The following is a 12,253-nucleotide window of genomic DNA, read 5'->3' on the forward strand; positions in this document are numbered from 1 at the left end:
ACCATAGCAATTCTGGGCAGATAACAACAGATTAAAACACCGTACAAATAAAAACCAAAACAACTAACATAAAACTTCAGTTTTAAAGAAAAAGCTAAAGTTCTTTAGGTTGAAATTTCCATAGATTGTTCATCAGTTTATATGCAAAAGAGAAAAAAGTAGATGGGCAATATTTTTATTTACTACTAAGCCATACTTTCAGTCCAGCAAAAAAAACTAGCATTACATCTTAAATATAGCAGCTGAATGAAATATTTTTGTAATGATTTGTTGCAATGGTGAGACACAAGGCCGACTTATTGGAAAAATTCTTCTATTGATTCTGAGCTATTTAGCTTTGCTTTCTCTTTTATTATAGGGTCACAACATATTTGCTAATTTGTCCTCCAAGGATTACAGTGATCTTATGCAGCTTCTGAAGAAGTCAATACTGGCCACAGACCTCACTCTCTATTTTGAGTAAGTATTGGCACCTTCTAATTTTGATAAATGAAATTCTGAAAGAGTTGCAATCCTCAACAATGGTGTTTAAATATCAGCTGGAGCACCGGGTACACAATGCTATAAGTTCGTATTTACTTATCATTTTAATTATTTATTCTCACGCCGACAGCAGAAGTGGGGAATGATGGCCCCTTTATCACTTGTGGAATTCAGCTCCCAGAATTCCTGAGCCAGACATGTCAGACATATTCTACATATGAGAGCCAGGGTAGTGATTAAGGTGTTAGACTAAGACTAGTTAGGCCCAATTTTTGGTCCACCTTCAGCTACAGGAATTGCCTAAGACCTGATGGCGAACCTATGGCACACGTGCCAGAGGTGGCACACAGCACCCTCACTAATGGCACATGAGCTCTACTGCGCATGCATGTGCGCCTCCCACCAGCCAGCTGGTCTTCGGGTCTCTGCTGCGCATGTGCATGTATGGGACGTGGGGCGTGTGCAGGAGCCCCGCGCACATGCATGGGGAGGGACACATGGGAGATCGCATGCATGTGCGAGGGTGCATGCAGGGGGCTGCATGCACATTGCATTTTGGGGGTTTGGATGTGCGTGTCTTTTCGCACACACACGTTTTGGGCACTTGGTTCGGAAAAGGTTAGCCATCACTGGCCAAAGAGAAAGTGTCAGTCTCTCCCTCAGCCCAACTCCACCCCACAGGCTAACATTTTATATTAAAACAGGCAATTAAATAATGAAGTTGCTTTATCTTCTAATCTGATTTTATAAGGCATTAGTGAGACCATTAACAATTATTTGAAAGCAAGTTGTTTGTACGGGTAGTCCTTGACTTACAACCATTCATTGAGTGACCGCTCAATGTGTCAACTGCACTGAAAAAAGTGACATGACCGTTTTTCACACTTATGACCATTACAGCATCCCTGTGGTCATGTGATCAAGATTTGGACGCTTGGCAACTGGCATGTATTTAGGACAGTTGCAGAATCACAGGGTCATGTGATCACCTTTTGTGACTTTCTGACAAACAGTCAAAAGGGAAGCTAGATTTACTTAACAACCGTATTACTAATTTAACAATTGCAGTGATTCACTTAACAACTATGGCAAGAAAAGTCATAGAGGGGCAACATTCACTTAATAACTGTTTTGCTTAGCAATAGAACTGTTTGGCTTGGTGCACACAAAGAGGAGTCCACCTCCTGAGATTACCATGTTGTCCTTAACTTTTCCATTTGTTTACTTGAAATTTTTACACAAAAGGGGGTGACACAAGTATAAAATAGGATATACAGTATTCCTAAGTCTTTTTAGTAATATATAAAATGTATGTGTAGGAAGATCACATATGGAGACTAACTGCCTTATCCATTTTTATATATCCTTAAGATAGATAAAACAACTGGGTACACATGATTTTGCTTTTTCAGGAATCAAAAGACACACTAAATAGTGAGCTTCTTATTTTCAACAGCAATAAAAAGGTTCCACCTACAAGACATACTTGTGTAGTGCTGACGCAATGCAGATTTGCCTTTTAATAGTTAAGATTGATTTAAATGTGCCTGTTAGTGCACAGTTGTGAAAATTGTAGTCACTGCAGTACTTATTCCCAGAGGGATTGAATGAATCTGCATGAGAGAAAAACGATATTTTTTTCTGCCAGCGGGAATTTGTATAATATTAGAAACTTTCAGCTACATGAAAATGCTCCATGATCTATATAAAGTAAAGTGCATGGGAGACAGTGAATAGGCTTCATCATTAAGAGGGAAGAAAGTATTGTTCTTGTAAAGCTTTTTGCCTCTATTATGTATTACACTAGTATATAATGACTCGTGTATCAGGCATGAAATCCACTTACCTTCGCTACTGGTTCGGAACAATTGCGCCCACGCAATTGATTCACTCACAGGCAGTACTTCTGTGCATGCGCAGAACCTTCTGTGCCTGCACAGAGCATCCATGATGGTGGGTGAGTGGAGCTTCCCACCGCTACTGGTTCGCCCAAACCAGGGCGAACCAACAGAATACCACCTCTGTCGTATATTAATTAGATGTTGTTAGATATTGTTTAATAAAAAGAACCCAGAACATGCCTCTCATGCAGAATTTGTGTATATACTGTTGTTGCTCTCTAGCCCATCTAGTGGCTAGAGAAGGGTCCCCAATTCCCAGTCCGTGGACTGGCGCTCATCTGTGGCATGCCAGCAACTGTGCCGTGCAAGGAAGCAAAACCCCATCTGTGGGATGCAGGCATCGTGCAAAACAACGTCCCCTTCAGTTCAGAGAAAAATCTTTCTCCATGGAACCAGTCCCTTGTGCCCAAAAAGTCAGGGGCCATTGCGCTAAATAATTTGGAAGGCATAAGGTTGAAATAATAGATGATCAAAAGCTATGGAAGATGCAGAAGTTTAGAGAGTTAATTTAAAACATTGTGTATTTCTATTTGTGGGAGGGCAGTAAATATTAAGTAATAGGTTTCCATCATTTCTGTCCTTAATTATTACAAATCTATAACTGGCAGCATATGATGAATGGGCTGTTAAAAGACATCTGCAATTATCACCTTAACTACCCGAAACAATCTAAACTACATACTGTGTAGGTTGTGCTGCTTTTTACTTGTTACAATAAAGACTATTTAGCACATTTTTTCCTGCTGATTTCTGCATAGAGGGAATGAATTTTCATACGCCTAATCCTGATCTGACTTTTCCCATAAATTGTTTGATAGAGGCTGCAGCTTAATGAAATTGTAAAGTTTGATTTGGATATGTGTGGGTGTGTTACAGGCCCTGAGATGTTTTGTTTTGTTTTTACTATTTAATTATTGCTTTTGAGCACCTATGTGCTCAAAGCACTTAGGGCAGCTATATAAATATCTTCTATCTATCTATCTATCTATCTATCTATCTATCTATCTATCTATCTATCTATCTATCTATCTATCTATCTATCTATCATCTATCTATCTATCTAAAAATGGCTGTTTGTATGTGTGTATGTTCCAGCATAACTCTGGAACGCCTCAAGCAATTTCAACCAAAGTTGGTACACAGATGACTTACTCTCTGGGGAAAAAATAGTGTGGGGGTAAGACACCCCAACACCCCTTGGAGGGGTGTTCTGTTAAGATACAGCCTGTTGTGCCTTAAATGGCTTCTACTGTACTGCCATAAAATGGCTTCTACTGTACAACGCAGTGGAGTTGCCATGGTAATGGCTTCACAGTACTCCACAAGGGGGCTCCCTCTGGTAAGGGAGAAAACCCAACATTAGAAATTACATTTGGTCCAGACATTTCCCCCCTATAAATAAATACCTGGGCAACAGTGGGTTATCAGATAGTTTTAAATAAATACATATATATATTATAAATACATGTCTTTCCCTGTTTGGTTTGTAATGTTGTAATGTTTGGTTACAGGAAGAGGGCTGAATTTTTTGAACTTGTCAACAAAGGAGACTACAATTGGAATGTTAAATATCAACGAGAGGTATTCCGGTGAGATCTTTCTCTTGGGTAAAGTTCACATGGCATAGGAATTGAGGCACTCTGCAGGGACAAGGGACAAATTCCTCCCAGTGCCTTTAGAAGTGCACAGTCAATTTCCGTACATCCTAGAGGTGCAAAACATTTTTAATTTGAAATGTTTCATATTGAAAACATTTTACCTTGAGCCCAAAAGTGATTGTTTTGAATTCAAAATTGGTTGTTTTAACATTCTCAAATTATTTGGAGCTCAAAATATTTCCGGAAAGGTCAGACCAATCCATTCTGAAATAGAAACTGCTTCCAACTCTAAATGTTTTGGACACCTTTGGTATGCCTTTATTAAGAATTTCAAAGACCACTGCTTTTTGAGTCTATCCACAATTGACATTAAAAAAATATCTTCCCTAAGCTTAAGTGCCTTCATTACCATACTAGTATTTACAGTGAAGATTTTGATCATTCAGGTCTTGTAGTCTGGGGTTACCAAATGTCCTGATTTCAGCAAAGCATGGAAATCCTCTAAATATTTGCTGTGATTCCTCAGATCCAAAATGTATGTTTGTATTTATTTCTAGTCCAAGGCTAGAACAACAGTATATCAGATATCAAAAAATAAAGCCACAAGAAACCTATACACAAAAGCCTAAAGCAATTAGTAGTGTGAAGGGAACTCCTACAAGGTGGCTTCAAAGAGCCATAGCTATTGTTAGAAATTTGGCACCTTATTTTTAAAACAACTGAGGTTTGGTCTTTTTAAAGGAATACAATGAAAACACCTTGTGTTTATTTGTTAAATTTAGATTGCATGTGTCCATCATGCTTCCCTTTTCCTTGAACAGTCACAATACCTATTCTCCCATGCTTCATTTCTTTTGGAAGGAGAAATCTCTAAACATTTAAGGTACTGGTTGAATAGTTTAATGTATTTACAGATATAATATTAGGGTATATGTGAATAAAGTTGCATAGCAATCCCTACAAAAAAGCAGCTGATTCAGATCATATTCTCGGTTAAGGCGCATAGGTACCCGCAGATGATTTTAATTGTCACTTCACCCTCTGTCTATCTCACACGTGCACGTAGAGTTACTTTTGTCCATTGTCTCCAATTTAACCATTGACTGTCATTCTTTTTCCATTTATTTATATTGTCTGTCTTAAAAATAGACTTTTGTTTTAAAGGATTTTTTTTCCCAAAGTGAAGATGACAGCCTCGATCATGTAGTTGCAACCACTATTTTAACTTTTTTAATGCACCTTCCAAATGCCTCCGATTCTGTCTTCCATACACAGGTATGGAGAAGGTAGACATTGCAGAAAATGACCTCTTCTTAAAGCAGCCTTTTGGAAGAAAAAGCTGGGTTTTTTTATTTGTTACATAGGTCATAAGGGCTCCTCTAAATCAGTGTTCCTTTATGTGGTTATCCCCAGAGACAGCTGAATTTTAACTACCATAAAGCATAAACTCCTGCCTTAGGCATGAACCAGCTGGATGACTTTGGACCACTCTCTCTCTCTCAGGCCATGATATCAAGCTTGGGCAATAAGCCAATTGGTCGATTCCTGTTGCAAACCATGGCTTAATACTTGATTGAGCCAGAAAAAATAGGAGACCCTGCACTTGTGGGAAAACACTAGGAAGGAACAAAATGCATAAAGCTATGTAGGCTGCAAATGATGTGTACAGGTAGTCCTCAATTTACAGTAGTTCATTGAGTGACCATTCAAAGTTACTGTTCTGACCTAGGCTTCCTGAGACAGTAAAAAGCACACACTTAGTCCCCAAAACCCTCTTTTTATTTCAAAGGCTGTGAATTATGTTCATTCACAGCCCGTAATGAGTCGCAAATAGTTTGTAAAGAGTCCAACAGAAGTCTGCCACAGTCCTTTGGGATAAGGCTGATAAGCACCCACCTTTATCTTCCTTGAAACACTGCCAAAGACCTAACTGGCAATTAGCTTCACAAGGCCATACGGAGCAAGAGTCAAAATGGAGCTTCAGAATGTAAATCAACCAGAATGAACAAAGTTGCTTCCTGCAAAGGCTCACGTGCCTTTCCTCCTCCTTTACGTCCTATGGGAAGAGCCAATCACCTACGAGCCTTACTCCCAAGTCATCCCTTTTTATCTTAACTGTTCTTGCCTTCTGGAAAGCTATGCACATAGGTTCCTCTGCCTCGCTGATGTCCAACTCTGGAGGCAGCATATAACTCCCAGATGGCCCTGGCCCCCTCTCTGCCTTCGATGCAGAGCCCTCGTTCGAGCCTTCCCCAGTCTCCAGGACTGGCGCATGTTCCTCCCCAACCTCCTCACTGTCTGACTCTGCTGCCACCTCTGCAGGCTGATGGCGGACCACAACAATTACAATGGCACTGAAAAAAGTGACTTATGGCCGTTTTTCACAGTTATGACCTTTGCAGCATGCCCATGAACATGTGATCAAAATTCAGGTGCTTGGAAACTGGTTCATATTTATGACCCTTGCTGTGTTCCAAGGTCATTGACAAGCAAAGTCAATAGGGAAGCCAGATTCACTTAACAACCGGTTACTAACTTATCAAATTTAGTGATTCACTGAGGCAAAAAATAAGGGAAAACTCATTTAAAAATGTCTTACTTAAGAACAGAAATTTTAGGCTCTATTGTCATAAATCACAGACTACCTGTGGTGCATTTTGACATACCTTCATGGCATGAAGTTTGAGAAGGCTAACTTAGATAGTCCACTGCAATCTTTATTATACCATAAGAAGCTCTGCTAATATGTTCAGACTGGGAATATATATAAACATCAGTATCTAGGTGTTTTCATCTGTGGGGGAATGAAACCTACTCATGAAAGGAGCTATTCTTTAAGTGTTTGTGTTTTAGATGAGGTATAAATAATTTTCCATTTTTCCAAATTTCACCCATTCCTGATTTTAGAATATGGACAATACACTTCCTTTTTTAAAAACTCCCCCATATTCTTGCTGTTCTTCTGGCCTTGCTTATAGTTTAACATGCTTTGTGCATTGTACATAAATGCTTTCTCCATCTAAGTAATTCTTATCTCTCAACGCTTTTAAAACATATTTGTAGCCAGGTATTAATTACATTAAGATGGAGTAATCCTTACAATAATCTTGAATATTTATTGCACATAAACAATAGAAACTGTTCAAACAGTGTCTGGAATGTCTCTCACAATCATTTTCTTAGTACAGGGGCCAGTTATAACCAGACTACCCCAAGCTGAATATATGACATAATTTCCTTTCATCACATCATGCCATTCCAACTACCCTGTGTCCTATATTATGACTTAATTAATCAAAGTACAACAGCAAAATGAGTAGCTAGACTGCAGTGAAACATGCATCTTTTGTAACACTCAATAGTTAGCATTGAAAAGTCATTATCTGATTATATCTGTAATGCATTCGCTTTTCTCTATCTAATAATATAAAAACAGTGACTATTCAAATTCCAAACTGTGCCATGCTTTAAATTGGCGAAGAAGGTGTTAAGTCTGCGTCTTTAAAAAAAAAAACCCTCATGTATTCAGGATGAATCTGTTTAGAAAACCAACAAAGCTTTGTTCCATTTTTATTGTTCATTTCTGTTTTTCAGATCAATGCTAATGACAGCCTGTGACCTTGGAGCTGCAACGAAACCATGGGAGATTTCAAGACAGGCAAGTCATGATTAATAGCGGCACAAGAAAGAGGCGGTTCTGTCCCAACAATTTTCCCAGGAATCTGACACAGAAAGGGCCAAATCTGCAGTTAGGTTACAATACCTTTGCTTGCATTACAAAATATCACAGATCTTCTGCGACATGCAGTTTATTGCCCGGTCTTTTTCTTTTTTCTTGCTTAATTGATAACATTGAATAGTATTAAAGTATTTCAAGAGACCCTACTTCTATAATCACATAATCATTTAGGAAGAATATTTGCATTTTATTAAAAATGTGAATTAAAAAAATAGGTGTACCTAATTGACAGCATTTTAATGTCCATCCTGACATAAAATAGTGAAGGCAAAAGGCTTACCATAAATCTTTGTGGAAGAAATTTTACTTTTTTTTCATTCAAGACTTTACTTAAAATTATTTGAGGGATTGCTTCGCGTATTTTTACCCAACTTGATGCATCCATCTGGAATTCCTATCATTTGTAGCCAAAATGGCTGCTATAGCTTTATTAAACCTGGCGATAGCATTTTTTTTTCTCCTTAAGGAACAGTATTTAAAAAGTCATTTATTTAGATGCTACAGTTAGTCCTTGACTTACAACCAGTCACTTAGTGTCCTGTCAAAGTTATAACAGATCCTTGAAAAACTACTTAAAACTACGTACCTAGTTTCAAACTTACAACCAATGCTCCAACAGTCACATGATCAAAATCCGTATGCTTGGAAAACTGCCTGCTCTTATGACCGACATCAGCAACACTCCAGCTCCCCCTGCCTGTCTCTCTCCCCCATCCCCACGTGAGAACAGGACTACACATTTTTTCATTTAGTGAAATCACATTCTAAATTGAAAAGGTATGAATTATGGAATGTTTTATGCAAAAACAGAGTTGCAGTTGCTGAATGGCAGTAAAACAATGGAAATAAAACATGCAAGAGAATAAATGGATGCTTAATAAATTATTCAATGTTGCATGTGGAGGAAGAAATGACTGACCAACCCTTGGTTGTTTATGCACTTGCGGATAAACATATTTGTATTATGAATGCTAGTGCTGATGTGTGAGGTGTGTTGGTTAGAAATGTGAACATGTGTTGGCTGAGAATCCCAAGGATTTGCAGTGAATGTTACACAGTTGTATGATGCAACAAGGAGGATGGGTTTGAAATTTAATGTATCAAAGAGAAAACTACAAAAATGAATGGCATGTATGAAATGAACATATTGAAGTGGCTTGGTCATGTTAAGAGAGTGAATTAGAAATCAAGTATATGTAGGATGAGTGAATGTATCAAGAAAAGGGGGGAAACAAGGAAGTCTTGGTTATATGGACCCAATAAAAACATGAGACTGGTGAAAGAGGAGCTTTAACAAGGAAAAGGGGTATATGAAGCAAGTTTGAAGCATGGAAGTCTTGTAAGGGTTAAAAAAAGTATGGAGAAACATAGTGAAGGTATTACTGGGTACACAGCAGAGGTGGGTTCACTCAGTCACATGCCCCCACCTAGCCACGCCCACAGAACCAGTAGTAAAAAAAATTGAAACCCATCCCTGTACAGAGCTAGTATTTAGCAGATTCTGACCAGTTCTGGAGAACCGGTAGTGAAAATTTTGAGTAGTTTGGAGAACCGGTAAATACCTCTTCTGACTGGCCCCGCCCCATCTATTCTCTGCCTCCCAAGTCCCAGCTGATCAGAAAGGAATGGGGATTTTGCAGTATCCTTCTCCTAGAGTGGGATGGGAATGGAGATTTTACAGTATCCTTCCCCTGCCACGCCCACCAAGCCACGCCCACAGAACCAGTAGTAAAAAAAATTGAAACCCACCACTGACTGGGTAGTAGATTAAGCTATGTTGTCTTTTTTCCAAACTCATGTTTTAATTTCTTTTATTATTTATTACTCTTTTTCTGCTCTCACATAACGTTACATACCATGAAATGTATTATACCTAAGTATTCACAAAGGGCATGAAATAGTCAAATACTCATTTGTTCTTATAAGATTATGCTTAATCTTTTTACTTAAAGGCTTCAGTCTGGATTAACAATTAGCAATATAAACCATAATTTTATCTTTTTGTACGTGTTTTAGGTAGCTGAACTGGTAACAAGTGAGTTCTTTGAACAAGGCGACAGGGAGAGATCTGAACTGAAACTCACACCTTCTGTAAGTTAATATTTTGGTAAATATCTGTTGCTGTAGAGTGAGCAAACATGCTATATAATGTTGTATAATGTACTGTTGTGTGACATGATGCTATGATATAATTGACATTGTACCTATATTCTTTCCCACTATCAGTGTATAATAACTAAGCTTTGGATTCCATTCCAAAAAGATAATTATTAGATCTGGGTTGCAAAACCCTAGACAATCACTAGATGGCAGCATTAATTTACTGTTCTTTATGTTGTTCTGTGCCATCTGATGGTCCTAGGGATTTTTGCAGCTCCACTCAAATAACCATACTTCCCAGACGTGTGTGAAACTGAGAACAATGGAAATTACTTCAGAGTGGAAGCAGAAAGAATTGCATTGCATTTCTCCGAAATGAATAGCAAAAATAACGCTGCACATATTTATTTTCTCCTATTTTCCTATGCAACGTAAATGCCAACAATGCATTGCATTTGTTTGATACTAAGGAATTAAATTGTAAAGCGGTCAAATAAATGAAACCTTTATGTTTCCTAAACAGGGCCAGAGAATAATGAATGGTTTATTTTTCATTCTAGACAAAAGACAGGAAAATGTGTGTAAAGATTGATTATGGTTTTCAAAGTGTTCCGTTTATAACAATTTGATCCTAGATCCAAAATATTGGATGAAGCAGCTTCTGTAAAATACTCTAGAGTAATAAAGCATGACACATTCCTCTTCTCCGCTCAGGCTATATTTGATCGGAACAGGAAAGATGAACTGCCTCGATTACAGCTGGAATGGATTGATAGTATCTGCATGCCTCTCTATCAGGTAATTGTGCATATTGCTGGTGCAGAGTTAAAAGAAGACCCAGGGGTTTTGCCTCTCAGCAAAAGAAGGGAGGGAGGGAGAAAAGGAGGAGAGGGAGATGATGTAACAATTTTTGCAGCTTTTTCCATCTCACAGACCCTCCGCATTTCATTTTCCTCTCCGGAGGCATAAACTACACTTGATAAAGCAGCAAAGGCACTTGTAGTAGAGAAATCCATGCAATGAAATGAGTAAATATAGATCAGGACAAAATCAGTGCAGTCTGTCAATAAAGAAAGCAAATCAGATAAGAAATCATTGTCTTCCTCTGCTCTTCCCTGGGTTTCCTTCGTCTGTACGCCCATGCTCTGAATCTATTAGTTTTGGTTCAGAAGTTGCAAGAACCATAGCAGTGTTTTGTATTTTCCTCATTTGTTTATTTGTGATGAAGAAGACGATTCTTGTTGTTGATGTTGTTAGTAGCTTTAAAAATTTTCTAAAAGATAAAACTTCCACTACAACACAAACAAGGCAAAGTATTTTCCTTTTTAAGCAAATGCTCCATTTCAGAGTTACAGACAGCACTATGCTTACAGTCGGGTTACATCTTGAAAGGCCGTTCAAAAGTCTGTTTGGGTTGCAAGTCCCAACAAATGTAAACACCCATGCAGTGCTGTTCTTGCCTTGCATGGGTGACAGCTTCGTGGTAAAAGCTGGCAATGATGGCATAGGCTCATCTTCTGGAGTAGAAATGGCACATTTCTCTGCTTTCCTGAAGAAGCAGCCTAGTGGGCTTTGAATAGTGGCAGGATGAGGGCAAGAGAGGGAGGTTGGGGTTCCAGTCAACTTACATATATGTGTGGCACACGAAAACCAAACCAACTTCTCCCAACCATCGGGTTTGGCAAGTTTATTCATATTAAGAAAAGTTTGCAACTCGACAGTATCTTAGTGGAATAAAATCTGTACTTCTAACATTTGGAGAGCATATGTAGTCAGATAACAAGCATTTAGGACACTGCAGAAAACTATTGACCTGCAAAAGGAGACACTTTCATATGTTTGGCCAAGATTATAATGAAGGACTTCTTGCTTAATTGTTAACTCAGAGTCCTCTGTGGAGAAGTCTTTCCCGTAGTGCTTTTTAAGACAGCTTTTGAATTGACTTGCATTTTAATTGTACATTTTAATTAAAACATAGCAACACAGGTTAATATGGATGCTAATAATTTTTAAAATTCCTTTTAAAATTGAGTTTATACATTTTTACATCATCAGTACTGATTTTCTCAAAAAAATACATTTTAATGAAATTCAGGATTAATATACTTCTTCAGCTGCACTTGGAATAGTTTCCAATAGACCACATATTACTCGAGATTACAGTAAAGATGCTGGATTGATTTATTTGCATGTTTATTCATCCATCCCATTTCTAAGCTTACTCAATTCCAAATATGACCCTGAGCGGGTTCACAAAATTAAAAACATGATATAAAGAGGAATAAGGAAGGAAATCATCTACCATGCTCACCAATCATCCTGACCAAAGACTTGATGGAAAAGCTCTGTTTTTACAGCTCGTTGACGGCAGTAGCAAGTTTCTGGGGAAAATGCTTCTTTCAGAAAGCAATAGCTATAACAGAGAAGGTCTG

General features: G+C 38.2%; 1 protein-coding gene across 1 annotated transcript in view; it reads left to right on the top strand.

Moving 5' to 3' along the window:
• PDE11A (phosphodiesterase 11A) overlaps positions 1-12,253 on the top strand; it is a 176,218-nt gene that overhangs the window by 148,413 nt on the left and 15,552 nt on the right. Inside the window, exons 15-19 of the mRNA XM_032237355.1 lie at positions 359-459; positions 3,896-3,973; positions 7,577-7,640; positions 9,738-9,812; positions 10,536-10,619. Coding sequence (XP_032093246.1) covers positions 359-459; positions 3,896-3,973; positions 7,577-7,640; positions 9,738-9,812; positions 10,536-10,619 — 402 coding nt within the window. The remainder of the gene's footprint in view (positions 1-358; positions 460-3,895; positions 3,974-7,576; positions 7,641-9,737; positions 9,813-10,535; positions 10,620-12,253) is intronic.

This window comes from Thamnophis elegans, chromosome 1, assembly GCF_009769535.1.
Source record: "Thamnophis elegans isolate rThaEle1 chromosome 1, rThaEle1.pri, whole genome shotgun sequence".
Taxonomy (NCBI): Eukaryota; Metazoa; Chordata; class Lepidosauria; order Squamata; family Colubridae; genus Thamnophis; species Thamnophis elegans.